Here is a 26,680-nt window from a genome sequence, read left to right as displayed (position 1 = left end):
ACTAAATCCATTTACCTTATTTTAAACCATGACCTCTTAATTTGACTACAACCTGTATTTTAAAACATATATGCATACAAAGCCCATAAGCTTGGTTTGGTGGTGGGGGATTGGCAAGCATGTGGCACTCTAGACTAGGGGTGTACTGGGCAAGGTTGGGGTCAATTCCATTTCAATTCTATCAATTAAGGAGAATTATTGGAATTCCAATTCAAGAATAGCAAGATATATTTTTAATGTGGATCTTCCTAAATGGATCCCAACCCACCTCCACCAACATATAGGCTAGCTATCATAGTAGTTTGGGGGGATATGTTTTGTCAGATATTTTATTTTGTATCACACCTACATCCTGTGGCTATGCTAGCCATCATTGTACACAAACCTATTGACATTACTCCCTAAACAAAACAATAATATATTAAACTGCAATTTGCATAAAGACCAAGATCTGTTGAATGAAATAGAAAAGCTATAGGCTATAACCTAATGGGCTAATTGGGCATATCAATTCCCTATAGCCTATACTCATATCATAGCCTTTCATGTGTGTTTGCTGTAGGCATTCATAGACAGATGCTTATTCTAAACTGGATTTATTGTCCCCTAAAGACTGATTAATACTATAAGATCAGAGAGGTATTGAGTCCATGGGGCAGGATCATGTAATACCGTGCCCTCGTGTAACTGTCGTGGATCCCCATCATCCTGCCTCGAGAGACTGGTGGGGGTTTTTCGATCCTGACCCGGTGACCAACCGGGATGGGGAGATTACGGTATAACAGTGTCCACTTGAATTAACATGCGATTCGTTTGTCAGGTGCGTTGAGAGGATGCAATCGCCTCGGAAATGTCGACGCGGTAAATGGACGCTGCCGCATCGCATGTGATATAGGTTTTCATGCAAGCCTAACGCGCTCTGGCGCTCAGATCCGATCCTTATTAAAAACGGAGGGTATATTATAGCTGTCTGTCATCTATAGCCCATACACTTTCTGAGCCAGGGTGCATCCATCCACCAACACTGTAAATGATCATTACGGGGTAAATTGAAAGAAAAACTACAACATATAGGCCTACATAATAAAAATGAGATCAGGTCATTTCAATGATTTGTTCATTTCATTTGACCCAAAAAATATATATTTTATGAGGATAACCAAAAAGATAGAAGAGTATGTGATTTAATTTACTAAATGTTAATACATTTTGTAAATATTAATAATAATAATAATATTTCTCTCAACTTAACAATTTTAAGTTATTGCAACAATTTGCCCGTTTTTTGGAGGATTGTGGGTCCATTTAATTTTTTACACAATGTTGTATGCATTTCTGAAGAAAGAAAAGTAGGCTATATTTCTATATTAGTATTGAGCAGCTTGTTGTGCCATGATGGATTATGATGAACGGATATCAAAACCGTTGACAAATTGATGTTCAATGGCGATACCACCCATTCCCACCATTACCATTTTTAATGACAGAGGCAAATTCAGCATCATGCAATGCCTGCAGTTCTACCTCCAGGTAGGCTACTGCTGGTGGATTAATAACTTGCTCACATGATAGTCAAAGCGTTCATCCAGTTAGCAAATCGGAAAATCTGACTTCCGACTAGCACGTGAACACTCATGTAGGGTTTACTAAATATTGGTGTGACATCAACTCATATTTAATCATATTATCAGTAAATCCGATAGGTAGCCTAGTGGTTAGAGCGTTGGACCAGTAACCGAAAGAAATCCCCGAGTTGACAAGGTAAAAATCGGTCGTTCTGCCCATGAACAAGGCAGTTAACCCACTGTTCCCCGGTAGGCTTTCATTATAAATAAGAATGTGTTCTTAACTGACTTGCCTTGTTAAATAAAGGTTCAATTTAAAAAATCGAACACATTTTTATAGCTATTATTAATTCTCTGGACTTACTTTATTTGTGTGAATCCAAACAATTTATTCAAACGATTGTTACTCAAAAACAGAGTTACATCTACTAATAATATGAAGTATATTCTTGTTGCCTTCATTTTTTTAAGCAGATTTAAAACTTAATAATAAAAAAACATCTGAAAACAATTGTAGCCTAAATTCTGTTTGGTTTAGGCCTATCTAAAAGAAAAGAGAAACCAGCACACTGCTCTTGCTAGTATCACTGTTAGGCATGCCTGAAATATACACAATTTTCTGTAGGGTGAATTTGGAATAAGTGGGACACGTTTTGCATTTCTGTCTTCTGTAACCTCTTTCATCATCTATCCAACATATTAGCCCAACACCTGATACATTTCTGAAGTCTTTAAGATGTTTCCTAATCACACCCCCAAAAAACAAATGTTCACAGGAGGCATGACGCACCCGTTTGTGTACTCTGAGCCAAAATCATGTGGTAGACTGGGACAGCAGATTAGATCAATTGGGACACCCTTATTATAGTCCCAATGGTACCCCAATGACAATTCAATTTTTTTTTGTGATTAGGAAGCATCTGAGGATTTAATAAGTGTATGACATTCTGTGTTAATATGTTGGATAGATGTCTGAACAGGTTACAGAAGACGGACAGTTTTCTGAATTCACTCAAATAACAGTCTAATAACAGAAAGAAAAAACGAACAGGATATAGTACAACAACACAAATGACTGAATTACAAAATTGAAATGATGTTATCAACTTTTTAAAATATATTTTGATGCACCAGTTCATAGTATGCACATTTACATCACAATTTTGCACAGTGCATTATTTATTACAGTTGTATAACCTTAACATCAAAATAAAACAAAAAGTGTACTGTGTCCTTCACCGGGTGAGCTTCCTTTTTAACGCGTGCTCTGCCCCTCTATGATGTCACACCAATGAAGTGATTTGATTTTGATCATGTGTGTTGTCTGCAAGGGTTAGTAAGAATTGTTTTTATTTTCTCTTGTAAGACCAAGAATTAAACGCATCAGGATTAAGCTGTCCCAGTTTATATGATGTCCCACTCTTTCTGAATTCACCCAACATTTAAACTATACATTCGTCCTATCCTGATTTTTTCAATCGATTTTAAGCACAAAAGTTATATGAKACATGTACTATTCCAATATAAAGTGTGCTATTGGTCACAGAAAAGTTATTGATTATTCATCACTTCATTATATTTGGGTGATTAAACTCTTTCCAGGAAAAACCGGCCTAATGGGTAAATCTTGTTTACCCATATTTTCCTGCTCACTTCTCTTCCCATCTTCCTCCCTCCCTGTCCCCTGGCCTGAAATGGATTTCGCCCGGCCTGCAGGTTATGCAGATCAGACCAATTAAATATCCTTGTTGTTAGCTTACCAATCAACCTGACAGTCAATGTATCCCTCGACTAAGCCAAACAATCTGATCAGGCTGCCCCCCCCCCCCCCCCCCCCCCCCACACACACACACACCACCCCCTAAGTGGCTAATGACCTCCGAGGCGCATAATCCGTCTCAAAACAACTACAACGATGCTAATTGCATCTAGCTATAAATACCGGTTGACTCTTGGCGTTCATTCTTTAGCCTACTAGAACGGCCTGAACTCCTGGAAGCGCATGACCCCGCCACGAATCTTCTCACATATAGCATAGCTCGCCAATACCGGGAAAAGAGGAGACACAACTTACATAAGCAACTCGCTACCAATCAGATTTTGTTTGTTGTCTTTTTCCACTGCAAAACTAGGCCTATATTTGACTCAACTGAACTTTCACATCACTCTGTAGGCGCACGGTGACCGTGGTGCGTAAAAGGACACTTCAAGCGCGTTTTGCTTCATCGCAGGCTACGGTCTCTTTATTTGAACACGCACCAGGCAGTTGGAATGATATGACCATTGGCCATGTCTATTTAGCAAATTTAGACTATTTTGTTTGTTGACAAAGTCTGAGAACAACGAAATATGTTCCCTCTGCCTATGTTCACCCCGGAGCAAGTGGCTCGGGTGTGCGAGAACCTCGAGGAGACCGGCGACATCGAGCGCCTTGGGCGGTTCTTATGGTCCCTGCCTGCCGCTGTCCCTGGCTCCGCGGGGGAGGCGCTCAACCGCCACGAGTCAGTGATGCGCGCCAGGGCGCTGGTTGCCTTCCACGGAGGAAACTTCGAGGCGCTTTACCAGATCCTCCAGAGCCACCGCTTTACGCGCGAGTCTCACGCCAAGCTCCAAGATCTGTGGCTGGATGCGCACTACCGTGAGGCGGAGCGGCTCCGGGGCCGTGCCCTGGGACCCGTGGAGAAGTACCGCATCCGCAAGAAGTTCCCCCTGCCTCGCACCATCTGGGACGGCGAACAGAAGACGCACTGCTTTAAGGTGAGACACCAAGCTGTAAGTAATATTCTTTCGCACCAATAGTAGTTAGGCACTTTACCTTCCATAACTATAGTGACGCACCTTTCCATGATCCATTTTACGCACCACCTGGCTATATATTAGAGAATAATTTATATATGTAGCTACTTATATTGAACTCATATCTCTAACCATGCATTTCAATACTTGGGTACACTGGGCTGACTCACTACATGCTAATTTGTAAAACTTTTTTTTTTACATTCTTACACTGAAACATTTGAAATTAATTCAGAAGGTCCCATTATGGAACGTTGGCATATTAAGTGTAAATAACATGGACCAGGGTTATCTATTTTTCTCCAGCCCTGATCGCTCTTCACGCAGACTATAGGGTCAATGCCACCCTGCAAGGTTAGAAATAGTAAATCACTTAATCTCGGTTAACCCAGAACTAAAATGGGGCGTCATTTGGTTTAGGGTAGTCTGTTCACGAAAGATTATACATCACGTAGGCTATTTATAAATAGAAACGAATTTGTTTTATTATGTTTTACGTCTTTACTTATAATAACAACGGAGTAGTCAGACATTGATATTTGAATAATAAACACTTCATTTATCTGTGTTGTGCTGATATAGAATTATTGTGTTTTTACAAGTTATGAATACTTAATAGTGAACATGGCTCTGTTTTTAGAGGACTGTGGGTAATTCAAATATTGTGGACTTTTACACAATGTTGTATGCATGTTTAAAAATAAAAAGGTGATTTTTTTCTAAAATAGTATTAAGCAATTTGTTGTTCTGAGGTGTAATTTATCATGATGAACGGATATGAAAACAGTCAGACAAATTGACGTTCAATAATGACAGATGCCATTTCCACCATCAACAAGATAATGTGCACCACTCTTAATGACAGAGGCTAATGCGGCATCTTGTAATGCTTACAGCTCTTCCCGTTTACTGCTAGAGGAATGAGCACTGTGATCGACAATGCTTGCTAAGGCAGGTTAAAATGACAAGTCATCAAATACATAAAACAATATTAAACAGTAAGACACAACCACTGGAAATTACTAATCAGAACTACTTACTAATTACACTTGAAAACTATTTGTAAGGAAGGTTAATAATTTAAGTAGAAGGGACCCCACATTTTTATGTTCATTACAACAAATATTCCATTCAAATAACTACAATCGTTATAGTTCAGAATACATCATGCAATTTAGTGTCAAAAAGTTCATAAAACAAAAGTATTTACAACTTAAAAAAATAACCATATGGGAGGTGATGTCACTTTATTAATTAACTATTAAACACTGCAATACTTTGAGTTGGGTTACTTCAATGGTTCTAGGCAACGGGTTTCCACACAAAAATTGAGTTAGCAGAACGAATGACTTTTTACAGTGTAGGGAAGCAATAAATGATTGCTCAACCATCTCTGGCTTTGCCACTGATCAATATGCATCAGCATCTATGTGTGGAATCACAAAACGAATGTGATGAAAGTGTACCGTATGACTTACAGGCTGAAGCTCAAAAGACTGAATAGGCTACACAAAGAATATATATTTAATTTAAAAGTATTCTCAAACTTTATTTTGATCTAAATCTCAACATGTAAAGGACATAGGCAGGAAGTCATGCCTCTGCTCTTCAACCTCAGCCTGGGTACCAGTCTGTTTGTGCTAACAATCTTAATTTTAGCACAAAACAGGTCTGGATGTCAGGCTACTTCAACCTGCAGGTAGTAATCCTGGGGTTAAAGAGCACCAGGCGAGCCTGTTAAACAGGGACTGTGCTGCTGTAGGCTAGGGCTGAAGTTCATGGGCTGTGTCTCAAATGGCACCATATTCCCTATAGAGTGCTCTGCTTTTTACCCAAACTCTATGGACCCTGGTCAAAAGGGTTCCATTTGGGACGCAGCCATGGAGAGAGTCAGTCTGCTTAAGCCGTGTGTGTCAGAGTCCACCTGCGGCAGTATTTTACTCTGGGGTTTCCATCCCTCACAGCAGTGAGCAATCACCTAGGCTGTGTTCCAAAATGGCACCCTATTCCTTCTATAGTGCACTACTTTTGGTCAGCGGCCATAGGGAACATCCCTGGTAATGATAGGGGAGCAGACAGCACTTCAACCAACTAAACCCAATTAAATGCATATGAAAGCACTTGCCTCAGGGCAGGGAATGGGCATTTCAGAACATACAGTGTAAAGATCCATGACTGACTGAGTAGCCTTAGACTTAACCCTGGACAGATACACGCTTTGGGCAGGTCACATTTCCACAGACGGTCCATGGACGTTAAACAATATAAGCCCCGTGTGTCAGTCTCTGGCCCAGGTTGTTGTCTACAAGATTGAAGGGATAAAGTCTGTGCCTGAGCATTAGGTGAAAGGGCAGAGGCTGAGCACTCACTGTTGCTATAGACAGTATATAGGTCAGGGGAGCTTAGGGGATATCCCCACTCCCCAGGTTACATCAGTACTAAGCTTTTCATCCTGAGCCTATATACAGTGCAACATATTTATGTTGATAATGTGGATTATAATTATTATCCCTTAAATCCAATTATTTCATCCAATTATACGATTATTTGGTTGTAATGTCTTAGGTCTAGGCGATCTTCTCTAACTGATAACAATGGAGTAGCCTAGTAAAGACACAACACCAACATACTGTATACACTACCGGTCAAAAGTTTTAGAACACCTACTCATTCAAGGATTTTTCTTTATTTGTACTATTTTCTACATTGTAGAAAAATAGTGAAGACATCAAAACTATGTAATAATACATATGGAATCATTTAGTAACCATAAAAGTGTTGAACAAATCAAAATGCATATTATATTTGAGATTCTTCAAATAGCGACCCTTTTCCTTGATGATAGCTTTGCACACTCTTGGCATTCTCTCAACCAGCTTCACCTGGAATGCTTTTCCAACAGTCTTGAAGGAGTTCCCACATAACCACCTCAATTTGGTTAAGGTCGGGGGATTGTGGAGGCCAGGTCAACTGATGCAGCACTCCATCACTCTCCTTCTTGGTAAAATAGCCCTTGCACAGCCTGGAGGTGTGTTGGGTCATTGTCCTGTTGAAAAACAAATGATAGTCCCACCAAARCAGATGGTGTGGTGCATCACTGCAGAATGCTGTGGTAGCCATGCTGGTTAACTTCTTCTTAATAGAGGGCGCTGTTTTCACTTTGGGAAAAAATCGTGCCCAAATTAAACGGCCTCGTACTCTGTTCTAGATCATACAATATGCATATTATTATTACTATTGGATAGAAAACACTCTGAAGTTTCTAAAACTGTTTGAATTATATCTGTGAGTAAAACAGAACTCATTTGGCAGCAAACTTCCAAACAGGAAGTGAAAATTCTGAAAATGGGGCTCTGTGTCAGGGCCTACCTATTCAACTGGCTTATATTTATGGTTCTGTATGCACTTCATACGCCTTCCACTAGATGTCAACAGGCAGTAGAATGTTGAATGGGGTGTCTAGCTTGATCTGAGACCGAATGAGAGCTTTTGGAGTGACAGGTCCGCTCTTTTGTCAGTATTCAACTGCGCACCGGGGAACCTAACATTGTCTTCTGAAATGCGTTACGTATACACGACGAAATGCTCCGGCTCGGATTTTATTGGATACATATGAGAAAAACATCCTAAAGTAGGATTTTCAACCGAGTTTGACCAGTTTATTCGACGTTTATTGGGAATTTTGGAATTTTTCGTTCAGTGCGCAAAGATTTCTTGGACATGTGCCCTCCACATGGCTAGCCAAAGTTGCTAATTCGACAGAAGAAATGGACATTCTAAAACAAAACAATGATTTATTCTGGAACTAGGACTCCTTGCACAATATTCTGATGGAAGATCATCAAAAGTAAGAGAATATTTATGATGTTATTTCGTATTTTTGTGGAATATGTTGGCTCCAACAAGGCGGAGAATAGGTGAGCGCTGTCTCACAATATTGCATGCTGTATGTTGTACTAAAGTTATTTTTTTAAATCTAACACAGCGGTTGCATTAAGAACCAGTGTATCTTTCATTTGCTGCACAACATGTATTTTTTAGTAAAGTTTATGAGGAGTTTTTTGGTTAGATTACGTGACTGTCCAAAATTGCTTCGGACAATTTGGTGTATCATGGCTACTTATTCACAATGTAAAACCAGGATTTGTAGCTCTAAATATGCACATTTTCGAACAAAACATAAATGTATTGTATAACATGATGTTATAAGACTGTCATCTGATGAAGTTGTTCAAAGGTTAGTGATTAATTTTATCTCTATTTGTGGGTTTTGTGAAAGCTATGTTGGCGGTGAAAACATGGTGAAAACATGGCGTTGTGTGTTTGGCTATTGTGGTGAGCTAATATAAATACATATTGTGTTTTCGCTGTAAAACATTAAAAAAATCGGAAATGATGGCTGGATTCACAAGATGTTTATCTTTCATTTGCTGTATTGGACTTGTGATTTCATGAAATTATATTATAGCACCCCCACACCATAACAACTCCTCCTCCATGCTTTACAGTGGGAAATACACATGTGGAGATCATCCGTTCACCCACATCGCATCTCACAAAGACTCGGCGGTTGGAAGCAAAAATCTCCAATATGGACTCCAGACCAAAGGACAAATTTCCACTGGTCTAATYTCCATTGCTCATGTTTCTTGGCCCAAGCAAGTCTCTTCTTCTTATTGGTGTCCTTTAGTAGTGGTTTCCTTGCAGCAATTCAACCATGAAGGCCTGATTCACACAGTCTCCTCTGAACAGTTGATGTTGAGATGTGTCCGTTACTTGAACTCTGTGAAGCATTTATTTGGGCTGCAATTTCTTAGGCTGGTAACTCTAATGAACTTATCCTCTGCAGCGGAGGTAACTCTGGGTCTTCCATTCCTGTGGCGGTCCTCATGACAACCAGTTTCATCATAGCGCTTGATGGTTTTTACGACTGCTCTTGAAGAAACTTTCAAAGTTCTTGAAATTTTCCGTATTGACTGACCTTCATGTCTTAAGGTAATGATGGACTGTCATTTTTCTTTGCTTATTTGAGCTGTTCTTGCCATAATATGGACTTGGTGTTTTACCAAATAGGGCTATCTTCTGTATACCCCCTCCAACCTTGTCACAACACAACTGATTGGCTCAAACGCATTAAGGAAAGAGATTCCACAAATTCACTTTTAAGAACGCACACCTSTATTCCAGGTGACTACCTCATGAAGCTGGTTGAGAGAATGCCAAGAGTGTGCAAAGCTGTCATCAAGGCAAAGGGTGGCTACTTTGAAGAATCTCAAATATAAAACACTTTTTTGGTTACTACATGATTCCATATGRGTTATTTCATAGTTTTGATCTCTTCACTATTATTCTACAATGTAGAAAATAGTGAAAATAAAGAAAAACCCTTGAATGAGTAGGTGTTCTAAAACTTTGGACTGGTAGTGTATGTCATATCTCATTGTGATAGATATAGTTATTAGGAACACTGTTGGTTACATGAAGCAGGGAACTGACCATTATTGTGTCCTTTATGTATCACAGGAGAGAACTCGCAGCCTGCTCAGAGAGTGGTACCTCCAGGACCCGTACCCAAACCCATCCAGGAAACGGCACCTGGCCCAGGCCACGGGACTCACGCCCACACAGGTCGGCAATTGGTTCAAGAACCGACGCCAGAGAGACAGGGCTGCATCGGCAAAGAACATGTACGTTAAGACAGAGAGGAACTCTACTCAGCAGAAACCTTTTGACCTCTTGTGTCTTGTTGAACACTTTAGAAATTAAATTAAATGAAGAAATTTAAAATAATAGAAGTCATTTAAATAAAAAAATATAGGACTGTGGACATCTTCATTTTTGTTTTACATCAAATACATAACCAATGCTGCACCCTGGACTCAGGGGTACACGTAGCATAGTAAACAGATACCCAGGACACTCCAATTAGTATGATATCTTATGTTTCGTATGCTATTTATTAATTTGTGGATGTCCATCATCCATTTTGTTACAAATTTGCCAAACATGTGATATGTTACGAATTCCAATTTTTTGTGGCTACTGTTAGCCAGGTGGTTAAGGGTTAGGAGTTAGGTTAAAGGGTTAAGGTTAGGGTTAGGGGAAGGGTTAGTTACATGGTGAGTAGCTAAAAAGTAGTAGCTAAAAAGTAGTAAGTAGTTGAATAGTTGCTAATTAGCTAAAATGCAAAAGTTATCCGTCATGATATTCAAACACGCAGGTTTTGGGTTGCTAGACGTTTGCGTTATACGCCCGACCAACCACCATACTTTTTTTTGTTGCCTTAAATAACCTTCTATCTTATGTAACCATACCAAATGTAACATAACATGTTAATTTTAGTGTCCCGGATTTACAATTACTATGTTACGTCTAGCCTATGAGACCAGGCTGAATGCTCTCATTGAGAGAGAGTACCAGTTAGGTACCACTTAAACCAACCATGTATCTCTAAAAACTAAAACATACTCCTCTCTCTCTCTTCTCTCTTCTCTCAGTCTGCAGCAGGACCCCACCCACCTGCCTTCCGGGAGCTCCCCTGAGGGTCCTGCCCAGGAGCATCACGCCCACCACCCCCGCCTGCTGGCCGCCTCCCCGCGTCACCCGGGCAGCCCAGAGGCCAGCGACTGCAGCACGAGCACCGACCGCCGGGGCACTGGCACCTCCACCCCAGACAACTCCGTTAGCAGCGACAGCGAGTTCGAATCCTGAGGGTCGGGTCACTGACCACAGCAGGAGAGAGGCTCTCATTGGTTAAATCCTGAAGAGAGAGGCTGTGATCAGTTCTCAGCCAGGAAGGCCTGACCCCACAGATATATAGAGACAATAGACACTGTAGAACTACTATGTCTGTAGCTTGAGATTGGACACTTGGACAGGACGTTCTCTATGAGAGACTTGATATGGACACTTGATGTGGTTGCTAGTGGACGAATGGGGAGGGGTGGGGGATTGGGGATTAGACCATCTACAAACACATGCACTTAAAATGCACCATCGAACATGACTGTTGAGAAACTGTTGCTAAGGACCGTATGACTGTGCTACTGACTGCTATAAAGACCCACTACAATTCTCTGTTCTGTAGATTTGGACTGGAATGTGGGTAGAAAAAAGTCAGTCAGTCAGCAGCGATAACATATTCTAGGACAGCAATAACTATTCTCAGGCACGTTATTTATAGAAATAATATAAACATACAATGTCGTAGAGTAATTACTGAGCTTGAATTATAATATTATATGTTTTGATACTTAATGGTTTCAACTCATCGGGGGTCTATTTTTGAGTAGTCTATCATTGAGCGCTAGCTTTAATCCCATTTCTTAATTAGCCCCTTACAATGACCACTGCCTTCTGTAGGCTGTTGGTTTCCTACATGATCAGTCGTTGGTGGACACAGAACTGCTTGATTGGATTGGACAGGTCTGCATTTCTCTTCATACACGTCACTGCCTTATAAAGGAAGTATATTGGCATCACAGCCCCAATCTTCTAGTTTGGCTAACATTAGATACCGTTGCAGACCATAACTGTCCCTAAAGCTAACACAGCTTAAAGAAATGGTCTCTAGACAATCTTGTAATGCATGGAAAAGACATTACACATCACTATACATTTCATATAGATGGTTTAAATGTTTTCCTGTATTATGACAATGTATCTACTGTATAACAATGCTGATGTGTATCCAAAACATCCTCATTCTAATATTATCCAGTTCAAACCTGTTATATCCTTTTAGACTGTTGTATGAGGCATCGTTCAGTGTGGAATCCTCTGTGCAGCTCTCACTAGAGATGTCCTTGCATGAATTGCCTGTCAGAGCAAAACAAAGTAAGTGGGATAAAAATGAAAGCAATATTGAAAAAGTGAAGCACAACTTGGTCTTAATTCATTGATGTGCCTATAAATGTTTGAGGACTGAATGACCTGTTTAACATGACAGTTTCATCTTTATATATTTTAAATTGAACCAGGAAAATCAGTTAAGAACAAATTCTTATTTACAATGACGGCCTACCGGGGAACAGTGGGTTAACTGCCTTGTTCAGGGGCAGAACAATAGATTTTTACCTTGTCAGCTCGGGGATTCGATCCTGCAACCGTTCGGTTACTGGCCCAACGTTCTAACCCAGGGGTGGGAAATTCCAGTCCCCGAGGGCCTGATTGGTGTCACAGTTTTGCAGCAGCCCCAGCTAACACACCTGACTCCAATAATCACCTAATCATGATCTTCAGTTTAGAATGCAATTTGATTAATCAACTGTGTTTACTAGGGATGGAGAAAAAGTGTGACACCAATCATGCCCTCGAGGAGTTGCCCACCCCTGGACTAACCACTAGGCTTCCTGCCACCCCATATAGGCCTACCCATATAAATATCACCATACAATACATCGTCGTGGGATTCATTCATAGAAAAATAAGTATTTTGTAAAAATGTGTCTAATGTATGCATTTGGAATAAATGAAAGTATTTTTATCCAAACCTGTTGAAGTCTGTGAACAACGAGTCCACAAGCGTTTCCAGGTGAAACGGCGTGAACATTGGATAGGGTGAAAGAGGATGGAACCATATTGTTTGTTTGTTTGGGAGGGGGGCTCATATGCATTGTATTTTCTGACAAATAATTTGCTAAACTCTAAACCTCATCTAAATCTTATAATGAATAATGTGGCAATTGAGGAGACTAAACTGCTTGGTGTAACCCTAGATTGTCGACTGACATGGTGAAAACATATTGATGCAACGGTTGCCAAGATGGGGAGAGGTCTGTCCCTGACCAAGCACAACTCTGCTTTCTTGACATCACAATCAACCAATCAAGTCCTAGTGTTATCACACCTGGACTACAGCCCAGTTATTTGATCAAGTGCTGCAAAGAAGGACATAGACAAATTACAGTTGGCCCAGAACAGAGCAGCCCAACTGGCCCTTCAATGTACACAGAGGGCTAATATCAACAACATGCATGTTTTATTTATTTATTTATTTTTATTTATCCGTTATTTTACCAGGTAAGTTGACTGAGAACACGTTCTCATTTGCAGCAACGACCTGGGGAATAGTTACAGGGGAGAGGAGGGGGATGAATGAGCCAATTGTAAACTGGGGATTATTAGGTGACCGTGATGGTTGATCTCTCCTGACTCAAAGTACTGTAGAGGAGAGGTTGACTGCATCACTACATGTCTTTGTGAGAGGTATTGATGTGTTGTAAGCACTGAGCTGTCTGTCCAAACGACTAGCACACAGCTCATACCCTACAAGACTTCTTCACAGTCCCCAAGTCCAGAACACAGGCTAGGAGACGCACAGTACTATATAGAGCCATGACTACATGGAACTCTCTTCCACATCAAGTAACTAAAGCGACCAGTAAAATTTTACTTAAAAACAGATATTAAAAAAATACACCTCATGGAACAGCATGGACTGTGAAGACACACACACATACACATTACACATACACAACACACACACACACACACACACACACACACACACACACACACACACACACACACACACACACACACACACACACACACACACACACACAGATACACACACAGATACTCTCCAATCAGACACACATTGTGATATTGTACATTTTAAATTGTAAATGTGTAGTATTGGAGCAATACACATTTGTATAATGCACACTGTCTTGTATGATGTATTGTTTTATTATGATGTATTGTTATAACCCTGGTTGGACTCCAGGAAGTGTAGCTGCTGCTGCTAATGGGCATCCTAATAAAATACGAAATACTAAATATGTGCTGGTTTCTAAAGGCTTAAGACAAAATACATAATTCTCTGACTTTTTTTTTATTGAAGAAAGTGAAGTGTGAATCAGACAGTGTATAATTTAACTAATAATAGTTATTTTGACACCACCGATTTAACTAATAAGAGCTGTTTTGACACCAACAGAATGACTGTACAGCGTAGACATATTGACACATAGCCTTCCTGTACGCCCAYTCGGCGTCGCCCCCCTCTCTCTGTTATTTTGACCCCGCCCACATTTCAAATTCCTGAAGGAAGAAGAATACAGCTGCTGTAGCTCCTATATGCATTTTGCATTAATCTTTTCCGCATGTTTTAAAAGCAATCAAAACGTGTTGCTTAATTGGATTAGCCCACCTGAGAGCCCCGACTGGAGGGAACAGATTGAGATCCTCTCCTCTCCAGCAGCATCAGTTGACCATGGACAGCGAGGGCAGAAAGGTTGTCGTCTGTGACAATGGCACAGGGGTGAGTGAGTGTCGATTTAACGTTATTTTAATTACTTTTTTTATCACTACACCATGGAGTTAAAAAATGATAATACTGAATGTTTATTTAGGATTTGGGAATGAATTATGAGAGTAGTAACATGCATTTGAATGTAACAATTTGCAATAAGTAATAGACTATATCTTAATCACGTGTATTTGTGTTGATAACAACAGCACAAATTAAGTTGTTTTCTAAGCACCCTGCTACAAAGCTGCAACATTTTATTCGTAAAGGAGATAACACAGTGTCTGTCACATTAAATGGTATGGTTTCGTAGAAGCCTTAGAATCAGGCTGCTCTCTTTGCGCGCTAGGTAGGGGTGTGGGTCTAATATGAGTGCACGTATGTCTGGACTTGTCGCAGACTCCTCTTATCCACACAAACTGCCATACATGGTGTTGATGTCGTGGAGTGAGCTGTTATTGGACGGGAAGAAGGAACACAAGCAAATAATTGAAACAATTCTCTATTCCCCATGCTTCTTGCGTTCACTCGCACCATGTCAATGTCAATGTCTATTGGAAGCCCCTTTAAACTTTCTGTACCGCAAAAGCACACTAGATTCATGAGCTACATGTTAACTGATGACTGTAGGCTAGCTTACCCTACCTCCACTTGTTGCTGGTGCTTGGAATGTATTGTACACCTTCAGGCTATGGAATGTGTCTTGGCTACATAGACAAGTTAGGACATTTCAATAAATGGTGTTGTAAGCACWCAGGTAAATAGACAGAAATGTCCCAATAAAATGTATAATTTACTATTTCAAGATGCATTTTACAGTGTTGTTTCTGACTTGATACAGTTTGACACGTCCACTATTAAAGTTGAACTGAAAATATTTTGCAGAAGTTCAGCACAAGAGAAGTGACATTCTTTGTGGTTAKATTTTGGTTTCCACTCAATGCACAAAAACAAGGACTTTTTCAGGAGCCTGAACTGTCCCTCACCCCTCATATTGAAAGTGTATTGAACGTGTATTTAAGGACGACAGAAAGTGTATTGAAATACTATTGAAAGACTGTTGAAAGTATGTAATACCATCATGTTTCTTTCATATTGGTTCACATGCAGTTTGTCAAGTGTGGCTTCGCTGGCTCCAACTTCCCAGAGCATATCTTCCCTGCCTTGGTGGGTCGGCCCATCATCCGGTCAAACACCAAAGTTGGAAACATTGAGATTAAGGTGAGGTCAATGGAGCAATGACAGTTGATCTCTAGCCTAAACACAAACACTGACAGAGCCACAGAGGTGTCCTCAGCTCTTTGCTGTGCTGTGTATGATTGTGAAAGCATCAGTTGAATATTAGCCATCTCCAAAGACTGTCAATCCCCTSTCTTATTTTATTTGATACAAATATTTAATTTTTTTACCCCCTTTTTCTCCAAAATGTTGTGGTATCCAATTGTTAGTAGTTACTGTCTTGTATCATCGCTGCAACTCCCGTACGGACTCGGGAGAGGCGAAGGTTGAAAGCCATGCGTCCTCCGAAACACAACCCAACCAAGCCGCGCTGCTTCTTAACACAGCGCGCATCCAACCCGGAAGCCAGCCGCACCAATGTGTCAGAGGAAACACCGTACACCTAGCGACCTTGGTTAGCGTGCACTGCACCCAGTCCACCACAGGAGTCACTAGTGCACGATGAGACAAGGATATCCCTGCTGGCCAAACCCTCCCCTAACCCAGACGACGGTGGGCCAATTGTGCGCCGCCCCYTGGGCCTCCCGGTCGCGGCCGGCTGCGACAGAGCCTGGACTCGAACCCAGAGTCTCGTCAATCCCCTCTCTGACAATCATGTTTGAGAGCTAGCCTAATATCTTAAAATTGCCATGTCTGTACTCTGTATGCATATTTCTGAATGATCAAATGTATCCAAACCAACTCCCTTTTTGACCCCCAACCCTGGGCCTGACCTACAACCTCTAACTCCTAACCTATAGGACCTGATGGTGGGTGACGAGGCCAGTGAGTGTCGCTCCATGCTGGAGGTGTCCTACCCCATGGACAACGGCATGGTGCGCTCCTGGGAAGACATGCTTCACCTGTGGGACTACACCTTCGGCCCCGAGCGCCTGGACATCAGCCCCCCAGACTGCAAGGTCACAATTCTTTTATTTGTCCTTTTTCCTTTAATAACATTTTTAGGCAGGTTACTGGGATTGAGAAAATCAAATTTTTGAAGGAGAGTCATGGGCATGAAATCCATTTAGTCTGTTAAACTTCCAAAGTTTTAGTAGACTATTATGAAAATGGTTCGTTTAGAAAACTGTATATAACTTCTGTATATGTTGTAATGTTAGGGATCAATTAAGTTTCATTTGATTCAAGGTGCTTCTGACAGAACCGCCCATGAACCCCACTAAGAACCGCGAGAAGATCGCTGAGGTCATGTTTGAGACCTACCAGTTCCACGGCATCTACGTGGCCATCCAGGCCGTGCTCACACTCTATGCCCAGGGTAAGGGGAGACTAGACCCACAGACATGGCTCTCCCTGTAATATATAATGATATACTGTAGTAGAAATGCCTAGACTTTAGCCCAGCGGGCTAACACAGTCTTGTAGGGCACTGATTCAAACCCACAGTCACTTTCATATTGTCTGTTATGTGACCCTGTGTGTCCTGCCTTGTCCTGTCTTTAGGTTTGTTGACAGGCGTGGTTGTGGATTCGGGGGACGGGGTGACACATATATGTCCTGTGTACGAGGGCTACTCTCTACCCCACCTCACACGCAGGCTGGACATCGCAGGACGTGACATCACGCGCTACCTCATCAAGGTGTGTTTCTACATATATTACCACCCCGTCACCTTATGAACAAAACTATGCCTTTATATCCCTTGTGTCAATCATAATCAATGCAAACTTCTTAAAAATGGACAGTTGAACTCGTTTCTAGTTATTTATGGCCCTAGAGAAACGGTTTCTGTATTTATGTTCATCTACATCCCCTATGATCCCTCTCAGTTGCTGTTGCTGCGTGGTTATGCCTTTAACCACTCGGCTGACTTTGAGACGGTCCGCATGCTGAAGGAGAAGCTGTGCTACGTGGGATACAACATCGAGCAGGAGCAGAAACTGGCTACAGAGACCACCGTGCTGGTGGAGTCGTACATGGTACTGTAGAAAACGCCTCTCCTCTCATGTCAATCAGAGAGAATGTTAATTATTATTTATGAATGGTCTCTTAGCCTGGGTGGCAATATGTTTCTGTGTTTATAGCAATGTAGCAAAACTCCCAGGCTAACCTATATGAATCTCTAGCCTATACTGCACTGTATATCAATCATGACATAAAATTAAATCCATCAGAGAATAGAGGTGTGAATTTGTAAGTAATATAATAATAGACCATTAAGCAGACACTTTATCCAAGCGACGTACAGTCATGCACATTTTCAATGTATTAGTGGTCCCGGGAATTGAACCCAATATCCTGACGTTGCAAGCACCATGCTCTACCAACTGAGCTACTGAGAACCCCAGTATTTATTAACTCTCTCTCTGCTATAGCTGCCTGACGGTCGACAGGTGATGGTGGGAGGGGAGCGGTTCGGAGCTCCAGAGGCCCTCTTCCAGCCCCACCTCATCAACGTAGAGGGTGCAGGRGTGGCTGAGCTGCTGTTCAACACCATCCAGGCTGCTGACATAGATCTCAGGTCAGAGATACACCCTCCTGCTGTTGGTCTCCACATGGTTTAACTGCTACTGGAGCCTCATCCTGTACCGTGTGGTGCTGTAGCCAACTTTTCTGTTGTTTGTTTTTAATGCCATACAAGTGGAGGAGGCTAGCCTATAGCGTCAGGTCCTACAGTACACTACATTGTTAGCCCATGCTAGAGTTAGAGGTCTGTGCAAGTGTTACATAGTTGTTCTATATATGTGGATATTACACATAATTAGACACATTACATAGGTGTGTACGAGCCCAAGCTATTTTGTTTGGTAGCTGTACTAAATAAATGAAGCTATGGTATTATAAACCTATAGTTGACTTATTAAATGACAATTAAAACTGTATGCATACATACTGTACATACATACTTTTTGTCTTATACCATATTGTTTCTCTCTCCTGAAGGTCTGACTTGTACAAGCACATTGTTCTGTCAGGAGGCACCACTATGTACCCCGGCCTTCCCTCCAGACTGGAGAGAGAGATCAAACAGCTGTACCTGGAGAAGGTGCTGCAGGGGGACACTGAGAAACTCTCTGTAAGCACACACACATGCAAGGAAACGCACACATGCACGCACATACACACACACCATGTATGGACCACACACACACACACACACACACACCACACCACACACACACACACACACACACACACACCCACACACACCACACACCACACACACACACACACACACACACACACAACACACACTCTACAATAAAGTAAACCTGTGTAATGACAGAAATGGTATTATATGTTCCTTTATCTTAGTTTACCATATATTTTTCTACCCACTCCCTCTCCCCTACCCGTCCTCCTTCCCTTCTCTCTGCAGAAGTTTAAGATCCGCTATTGAGGACCCCCAAGCCGTAAACATATGGTGTTATGGGTGGAGCGTGCTGGCCAACATCATGAAGGACAAGGAGTCCTTCTGGCTGAGCCGGGCCTGACTACCTGGAGAAAAGGCCTGAGGGTTCTGGACAAACTGGGGTGTGGCGTGAAGTAGAGGTGAAATAGAGGTGGTTAGCTAGGGTCTCTCTCTCTCTCTCTCTCTCTCTCTCTCTCCTCTCTCTCATCACACACACACACACACACACACACACACACACACACACACACACACACACACACACACACACACACACACACACCACACCACACACACACACACACACACACACACACACACACACACACACACCACACAACACACACACACACAACAACACAACAACAAAAGGTCTGGGGGTCGCTGACAATCTGGGCGCAGACATTAGACAGAAGTATCTGGGAGTCCTGGGTTGTATTCACTTGGCTCCAAAAATTGATGTGCTAAAAACAACCAATTTGGGTTATTTGGTAACCTCAGCGCTGGTTAAATAGTGGCACAGAACACGTTGGGTTATTTTGTGTAAACTCAGCGCTGAGTTAAATAGTGAAACAGAACACGTTGGGTTATTTTCTGAGCCTGTCACGTTGGGTTTGCGGTGAATAAAACCCCAAGTTGGGTTGTGGGATTTGACCTGCAGGACATGGTCATTACCATTTAACCATCAGTTGGGTATTTTTATTCTCACGCTGGGTTGACCTAGCAGCTGGGTCTTTTTAATATAACCCTTAGGTTCTGTTCAGGAGGCGTGCCTTATTAGGGGTGTCTTTCAGCTAGTTCTTATTGGTCACCCATGAGATTAAATGTCATTACTGTTTACATACTGCAAATGCATTTTTTTTTTACACATTCATCTATAATATTAAGATGATTTATTACATATTATAATAACGTAAATACTTTATTGTATCCTGACAATTGGATTTACATTAGCTTTTAGGCAACTCATACACTTCTGTAAYCTCATACACTTATTCCAAAATTCATTACATGTTGAAATTTCCAATCAAATTGAGTTCTACTTCATTTGTCTTACAGGGTCAGCCATAGTAATACGGCGCCCCATAAGCAAATTAGGGTTACGTGCCTTGCTCAAAGGCACAGACAGATTTTTCACTTTGAGGTTAGAGGTGGTCAGATAGACTGAATAGAAAACTAAGAGAATATGATGGGATGCTACTGTAATAGAGACATCTTAGTATAATGCCTTRCTGGATGCTTAAGAACCAGCCGTTGCCTGTCTGATGAAACATACAGTATCTGTTATAAGTCTGTTGTAATAGAATAGAATAGCACTTTCATATTCGTCACTGTCAACTTTCCAAGTTGTTTCTTACTGTCAAGTTAACATATTGTATTGCATACAATGCAACAATTATACAGTACAATACACTTGTAAGGTTTCATATTTTTACCATTTGAATTCTCACTGTGTCTAATGGAATAATTTTGAAGTAGCCATTGTTTCAAATGCATATGCAAATAAATATAACTGACGTTAGCCTAAATGCCAAATTGAATAAAGTGAATGTCATTGTTTTTGATGACTGAATAGCAGTGGTGTAAAGTACTTAAGTAAAAATACTTGAAAGTACTACTTCAGTAGTTTTTGGGGGGTATCTGTACTTTACTTTACTATTTATATGTTTGACTACTTTGACTTTTTCTCCACTACATTCCTAAAGAGAGTAATGTACTTTTTACTCCATACATTTTCCCTGAAACACAGAAGTACTCGTTACATTACGAATACTGAGCAAGACAAGAAAATTGTCAAATTCACACACAAGAGAATATCCCTGGTCATCCCTTCTACCTCTGATCTGGCAGATTTTCTAAACACAAATGCTTAGTTTGTAAATTATGTCTGAAAAAACAAGAATATCGTGCTGTCTGGTTTGCTTAATATAAGGAATGTGAAGTAAATTTTATTTTTTACATTTGATACTTAAGTATATTTTGGCAATTACATTTCCTTTTGATACTTAAGTATATTTAAAACCAGATACCTTTACTCAAGTGGTATTTTACTGGATGACTAATTTTTACTTGAGCCATGTTCTATTAAAGTATCTTTACTTTTACTCAAGTATGAAAATTGGGTACTTTTTCCACCACTGGTGAATAGCCATTTGTATTGGACAATATCTTTGTGTCTTCAAAGAATGTTTTGTATCACGTATTTTCTGTCATAAATAATTTATGTAAACACATTTGGGAAAAAAAATACATATTTGTTCATTCTGACTGGAGAGAATATGATTATTCAAAAGGTTTTGTGACAGTTGTGCTTTGATGTGCTGGGAAGGGTTGGGGTCAATTCCATTTTAATTCTTTCAATTCAGAAGATTCCTTGAAATTCCAATTCAAGAATAGCAAAACAACGTACACCGAGTATACAAAACATTAAGAACACAGGCTCTTTCCATAGACTGACCAGGTGAATCCAGGTGAAAGCTGCGGTCCCGTGTGGCTCAGTCGGTAGAGCGTGGCGCTAGCAAAGCCAGGGTTGTGGTTTTTGAATTCCATGGACCGTAAGTCACTCTGGATAAGAGCATCTGCTAAATGACTAAGATGTCAAATTAAGCTATAATCCCTTATCGATGTCACTTGTTAAATCCCCTTCAAATCAGTGTAGATGAAGGGGAGGAGACAGGCTAAAGAAGGATTTTTAAGCCTGGAGACAATTGAGACATGCATTGTGAATGGTCAAGACAAAACTATTGAAGTACCTTTGAACGGGGTATGGCAGTAGGTACTGGGAGGTAGGGAGGAAGGGGGGTGCAACTCAATATTAGGAAGGTGTTCCTTGTGTTTTGTAAACTCAGTGTATAAGAAAAGTAATTTGCTGCCTCCCAGTGGTGACTTGTAATATTCCCTTAGCAATATGCTGGAACGTCATCATGCTATTAATACATATTGTAGGTTAGCAAACACTGATAAACAAAGAACATCATGTAGTAGCACTATGAGCAGATAATGCAATTTTATTGCGATTTTGTATCACTGGACAAAATACAGCAATGTGTTATACAGCCAATGAAATAGTGAATGACATTATGTTGCCTTTTTCAACACAGTCAACACATGCATCACATACGAAACCACCAAAATCGTTACATTCAATTAAAAGAGCATGCAATAGTCCTCAAGGTGTCCTTGTTCGTCTTTAAATGAACCCTCCTTCAGTAAAAGCTTTCATAAAGGTAAATATTTCACTTTCCTTTTTAGAAATCTGTGATTCATTTTCAATACAACTATTCCACTTTTTTTTTTTAACAATTCATTATTGTAATAATACATTATTATAAGTGTTAACATTAAGTTGAACAGTCAGTTGGCAAAGATGATCTGCAGCAGGAGTCGTCGCCATGGCCACTTAGGTGACTTTACATTCAACTAATCGCCATTAGGCATAACATGGTCCCAGTTTTATTGGCCATTGTCACGTAGATTGTCTTTTCTCTCAGAAGCTACTTTTGTCATGGAATATTAAAGCAGTTTAATGGAAACAGTAAAAGTAAAACAGAAAAAAAGCAAATATTTTGACAAATGTGTCCTTTTTTATCATAAAGAGATTCAGTTGGCAAAAATCTTAAAACAAGGAAATATTGTGCCTTTCAACAAAATTCCTCAAACTGGTTTTCTATTTGTAAAGTTAAAAATGGTTTTACCCAAATCCTGTCAACAGTAAGTGACTGGAGATGGCAGAGCCAACATCAACAGTACCTCGGACTCACAATCCAAAATGGCTTCATGGCGTTTGCCTGTATTGGCTCTTATTCACTCCTTCTTTATCTGTAACACTGTAAATAAGTCAAAAGAACCAGGTCCATCTTACGTTAAAGCAAAGATTGTCCTCGGAGCTGCACACATTCCTATGTGTATGACTTTACTTTCTTAACTTTGGTATTGAGGTTCGGTCTTACAAAAAATATTTCTGTCGCTCTTACATTACAGTAGCAAGGACATACCGGTAGCTAGTGTTTTAGGCCACCCCCCCAACCCTTAACAACAGGGTTCTGAACATAGAAATATAATTTATAGAATTCATTCTAATTCTATGGTTCCAACCAAGGAGCAGCAGATTGACAGAAGTGATGTGAATAATAGACAASCAACCTGCCCTTCCTCTAAGGCTGAGTCTCAAGTGACACCCTATTTACCAGAGCCCATACAGTGCAGTGCACTACTTTTAAACCTCCACTATGGAATAGGGTGCCAATTGAGACTTGCCCTTTAGTCTTTAGTGAGAGCTGTAGTTATGACAACACGTCCAAGACACAACACAGCTTTTTTAATCAATCAACCAATCGAAAAACGCTGAGATCCGAGAAGAACTCTTCCAACTCCTCTTCCTCCCTCCTTCCTTCGCCCTCCCTCCTTCCTTCGCCCTCCCTCCTTCACTCCTCACACACGGACTCCCCCAGGTCCACAGCTCCCCCTCTGGTCAGGCGCCGCATCTTGCTGAAGTCATGGTCCGTGCGAAGGTAGGAGAGAGAGGGGCCTCCCTCACTGTGGCTGGCCAGGTCCTGAGGCTGTGTCTGGGGGGGAAGGGTCCTCATCTCCCCCCCGGACCTCCAGTAGAGGGTGTAGTCCTGGGGCTCGGAGACACCGAATGTGGAGGCACAGAGCTGGGCTAGGGCCTCGCTGCTCTCCCCGGCTCTCCACTGCAGCGTCCGCACAGCGCTGCGCTCGCCGTCCTGGAACAGTACCCGAACACACCTCTGCACAGAGAGAAACACATACAGGCAAAGATACGCACACAGGCAGAAACACACACACACAAATAGAAACACACACTCAAAATGAGTTCCAAAATGTATCATCTTGTTAACTCACATAAACAGCCTTTATAACATAGCCGTCAGAAGACTCACAAAGATTAGAGAGCTTCAAAATAATATACTGTCTTCCATTAATTTCAACTAACTCAATACTGTAAACAGTCCATAATACACCAGGACGTCACCCGGGATACAAGTCAGTATTCGATGTCTGAGGATGTCGGGAGATGAGGTGGAAACCGGCCACTAGGGGCAACAGTGAGCGCTGTTACCGTCAAGTAGGTTTCAGTTGTGGACAGGGGTGGCGGATGGGCGTAAGCATCTGCCTCTGATTCCAAAGGTTGCATGTTCGAATCCAGCGATAGAAAGTTCAGAGTTAATGCCTAACCTTAAGAATTCTGAGTTTATGTCTAATTTTAACCCTAACGTTAAAAATTAGGAGTTAATGCCGAAACTTAACCGTAAACACTTTGAAATGTGAGTTTTGGAACAACTTTGAAATTTGACATTTGAGAAACATGGATGAACGTCTAATTCTGACGCGAGACTGTGAGAGCTTGTTGTATACAGAGCCTCAATTGGCTACTGTTCATTATACTGCGTTACACACTGTAGGCGATACACCATAAATGCACATTCCTCAATATAAATCAATACCAATCAGTCTCAAAATATCCTACAATGAATACAGTCTTCACTATGTATCCAACAGTCTTCATGCATTGCCTTAATATTCAAACAAATTCAACACTTTTACTTTTCTACTTTAAAACACACACTTTAAACACACACAGTTTAAAAACACACTTTAAACACACGTACCTCCATTAAACCACACTGTCCCTTCATCCTAACAAAATTAATCCATACACTTACACAGAAATAGCCTACATCAAAGTACAATAATATACATCTATACTGCATGTAAATACAGTGTGCCATAACCAGTCGAAACGTTTGGTATATACTATATTACATAATAGGAGAACCACCTACAGTACCACCTGCCTCCATATAACACAACCTGCCCATTCCCAAACACCCTTTATAAACACTTTCACATACCGGACACAGCCAAATCAGCAAGTTCCCCATGAACCACATCATTAAACAACATTAAAAAGCTGCAACTTACAGAGTCACTGAGCTCCTCACCGTCCGTGTGCATATTGTGTTTGCTCTCCTCTCTTCAGTGGGTTGCTGCTGCTCAGTAAATTTCATGCTATCTGACCGCCCACTTCTTCATAACACTTAGCTAGCTCACTGATCTCCCTCAGTGGCGGTACAGCAAATCTGTTGGCGGGTGTGTGGTGTGTACGTGTATTTTAGCTAGCTGCTATTTGAAGAGAGTGAGTAGCCCACGTGACTGACTAGCTAACTACAGTGTTTGTACCTTTTCATCTAGTGAATGGTCATCATTTGGGGACGGATCAAATACTAGGACAAAGGAGGGGGGTGTAGCAAGCTGCTATTTGAAGGGAGTCAGTATTCCTCACGTCACTAACCAGCTATCCACCATACTATGTTAGCTGGTGAATGGCGGTCATGATTCTGGCGAATAACAAGCACAAGGAGGGTGCGTCTGTCTGGAGTACTAGATGGGCGGGGTTTGCTCTTTTGGGACTATTCCTTTGGCATCTCAATCCAGTGCAGCTGAAGTATTTGAAAAAACCCAAATGCTATTTAAATCCAGGTCTGGTGTCGAGTGGCGTCTCGGAAAAGGGTGAAGCTGCCCCTAGACACTGATCTTGGGTCAGTTTGGCAGTTTCTCCACTAATGGTTAAGGTTAGGACTGGAGGACTGGGAAGCTGATCCTAGATCTGTACCCAGGGGAAAACGTTACCCAGGAGCTAGTGTTTCACCTGGTTCTGTTGTCTCTCACGGTTGCTCTTGGCTTCCAGGCTGCGTCTGTGGCCCCACTCCCTCAGTCCGTCCAGGGCCTCGCGGGTCAGTCCTCCTGGGGGGACCCGGTCCCCCTTCGCTTCAGGGCTCTGGATCAGACAGAGGCTGGCATAGATACTGCTCAGGTAGTAGCCACCTGGGAGAGTGGGTAGGGGCACAGCTAAATGTCAATACAGTGACTGTGAATGGCATCTAAATATCCATCAAGACCACAGTTATGTTGTCTTCATTATCCGCAATGTTATTTTAGAGGTAGAGTGTATAAAGGAAAAGAGTGTAGTTCGTAGTGGTGCCCTCTCCTGTGGGGTGGAGAGGGTAAACCAGATACCACATAACGTACTGAGAACCAGATGTTTCTCAGAGTTTGGTGAGAGTGTGGTTGTCCTAGGGTTATTTCGCATACAACCTTCCGACAACGTTCTGGGAATGGTGCAGGTAAGTTGCTTGGCTTTGGAACATTCGCAGCACATGTAGCCCTTTACCCTCGTACCCGAATACGGGTTGAAAACGGAAGATTTGAGCACTGATAAGCGCCTAAATTGGAACATTGTGGGTGTACAATAACATGCTATACATGGGTTTTGACTTCCACTAATATCCCTTCCACTAATTGGGCTACTTTTACACATTATTTGTTGTCTGAGTGAGGGAAACACTGCAAAATGAGAGGACTATGTATTTTGAAAGATGAGACTTATTGAGGATTATAATAAATACCACTGATGTCATACAAGCAAGCCAAACACCTGTGAGTCCAAATGTG

The 26,680-nt window shown here is 41.3% G+C and overlaps 3 protein-coding genes across 4 annotated transcripts in view; 2 read left to right on the top strand and 1 right to left on the bottom strand.

Annotated features, from left to right (window-relative positions):
* The first annotated feature begins 3,554 nt into the window (after positions 1-3,554).
* Positions 3,555-12,846, top strand: LOC111960086 (homeobox protein SIX6). Of its 2 annotated transcripts, none has more exons than XM_023981991.2 (3): positions 3,555-4,322; positions 9,885-10,048; positions 10,859-12,846. In XM_023981991.2, the coding sequence occupies exons 1-3, from the start codon at positions 3,915-3,917 to the stop codon at positions 11,070-11,072; spliced, it is 786 nt and encodes a 261-aa protein (XP_023837759.1). In that variant the 5' UTR covers positions 3,555-3,914; the 3' UTR covers positions 11,073-12,846. The 2 variants fall into 2 exon arrangements, with proteins under 2 accessions (XP_023837759.1, XP_023837758.1); XM_023981990.2 differs by having other exon boundaries at positions 3,555-4,337.
* A 1,543-nt stretch (positions 12,847-14,389) lies between these two features.
* Positions 14,390-19,434, top strand: LOC111960412 (actin-related protein 2-like). The gene is made up of 9 exons (XM_023982401.2): positions 14,390-14,628; positions 15,727-15,837; positions 16,596-16,754; positions 16,984-17,113; positions 17,299-17,435; positions 17,625-17,774; positions 18,171-18,316; positions 18,739-18,871; positions 19,175-19,434. Exons 1-9 carry the CDS (start codon positions 14,581-14,583, stop codon positions 19,193-19,195), a joined length of 1,035 nt encoding a protein of 344 aa, XP_023838169.1. The 5' UTR covers positions 14,390-14,580; the 3' UTR covers positions 19,196-19,434.
* Positions 19,435-22,181: 2,747 nt separating this feature from the next.
* Positions 22,182-26,680, bottom strand: part of LOC111959996 (ras and Rab interactor 2-like) — a 37,563-nt gene continuing 33,064 nt past the window's right edge. The window contains exons 12-13 of the mRNA XM_023981834.2: positions 25,878-26,053; positions 22,182-23,955 (exon numbers count right to left, since the gene is read on the bottom strand). Of these exons, the coding sequence (XP_023837602.1) occupies positions 23,632-23,955; positions 25,878-26,053 (500 nt within the window). The 3' untranslated portion in view covers positions 22,182-23,631. The remainder of the gene's footprint in view (positions 23,956-25,877; positions 26,054-26,680) is intronic.

This window comes from Salvelinus sp. IW2-2015, linkage group LG37 (genome assembly GCF_002910315.2).
Source record: "Salvelinus sp. IW2-2015 linkage group LG37, ASM291031v2, whole genome shotgun sequence".
NCBI lineage: Eukaryota > Metazoa > Chordata > Actinopteri > Salmoniformes > Salmonidae > Salvelinus > Salvelinus sp. IW2-2015.
This window is presented reverse-complemented; position numbering and strand designations above follow the sequence as displayed.

Coding starts and splice junctions, on each gene's coding strand:
- LOC111960086 (XM_023981990.2), top strand. CDS start 3,915: ATGTTCCCTCTGCCTATGTTCACCCCGGAGCAAGTGGCTCGGGTGTGC. Junction 4,338..9,884: donor TTAAGGTGAGACACCAAGCT/GTAAGTAATATT, acceptor TATGTATCACAG/GAGAGAACTCGCAGCCTGCT. Junction 10,049..10,858: donor GCTGCATCGGCAAAGAACAT/GTACGTTAAGAC, acceptor CTCTTCTCTCAG/TCTGCAGCAGGACCCCACCC.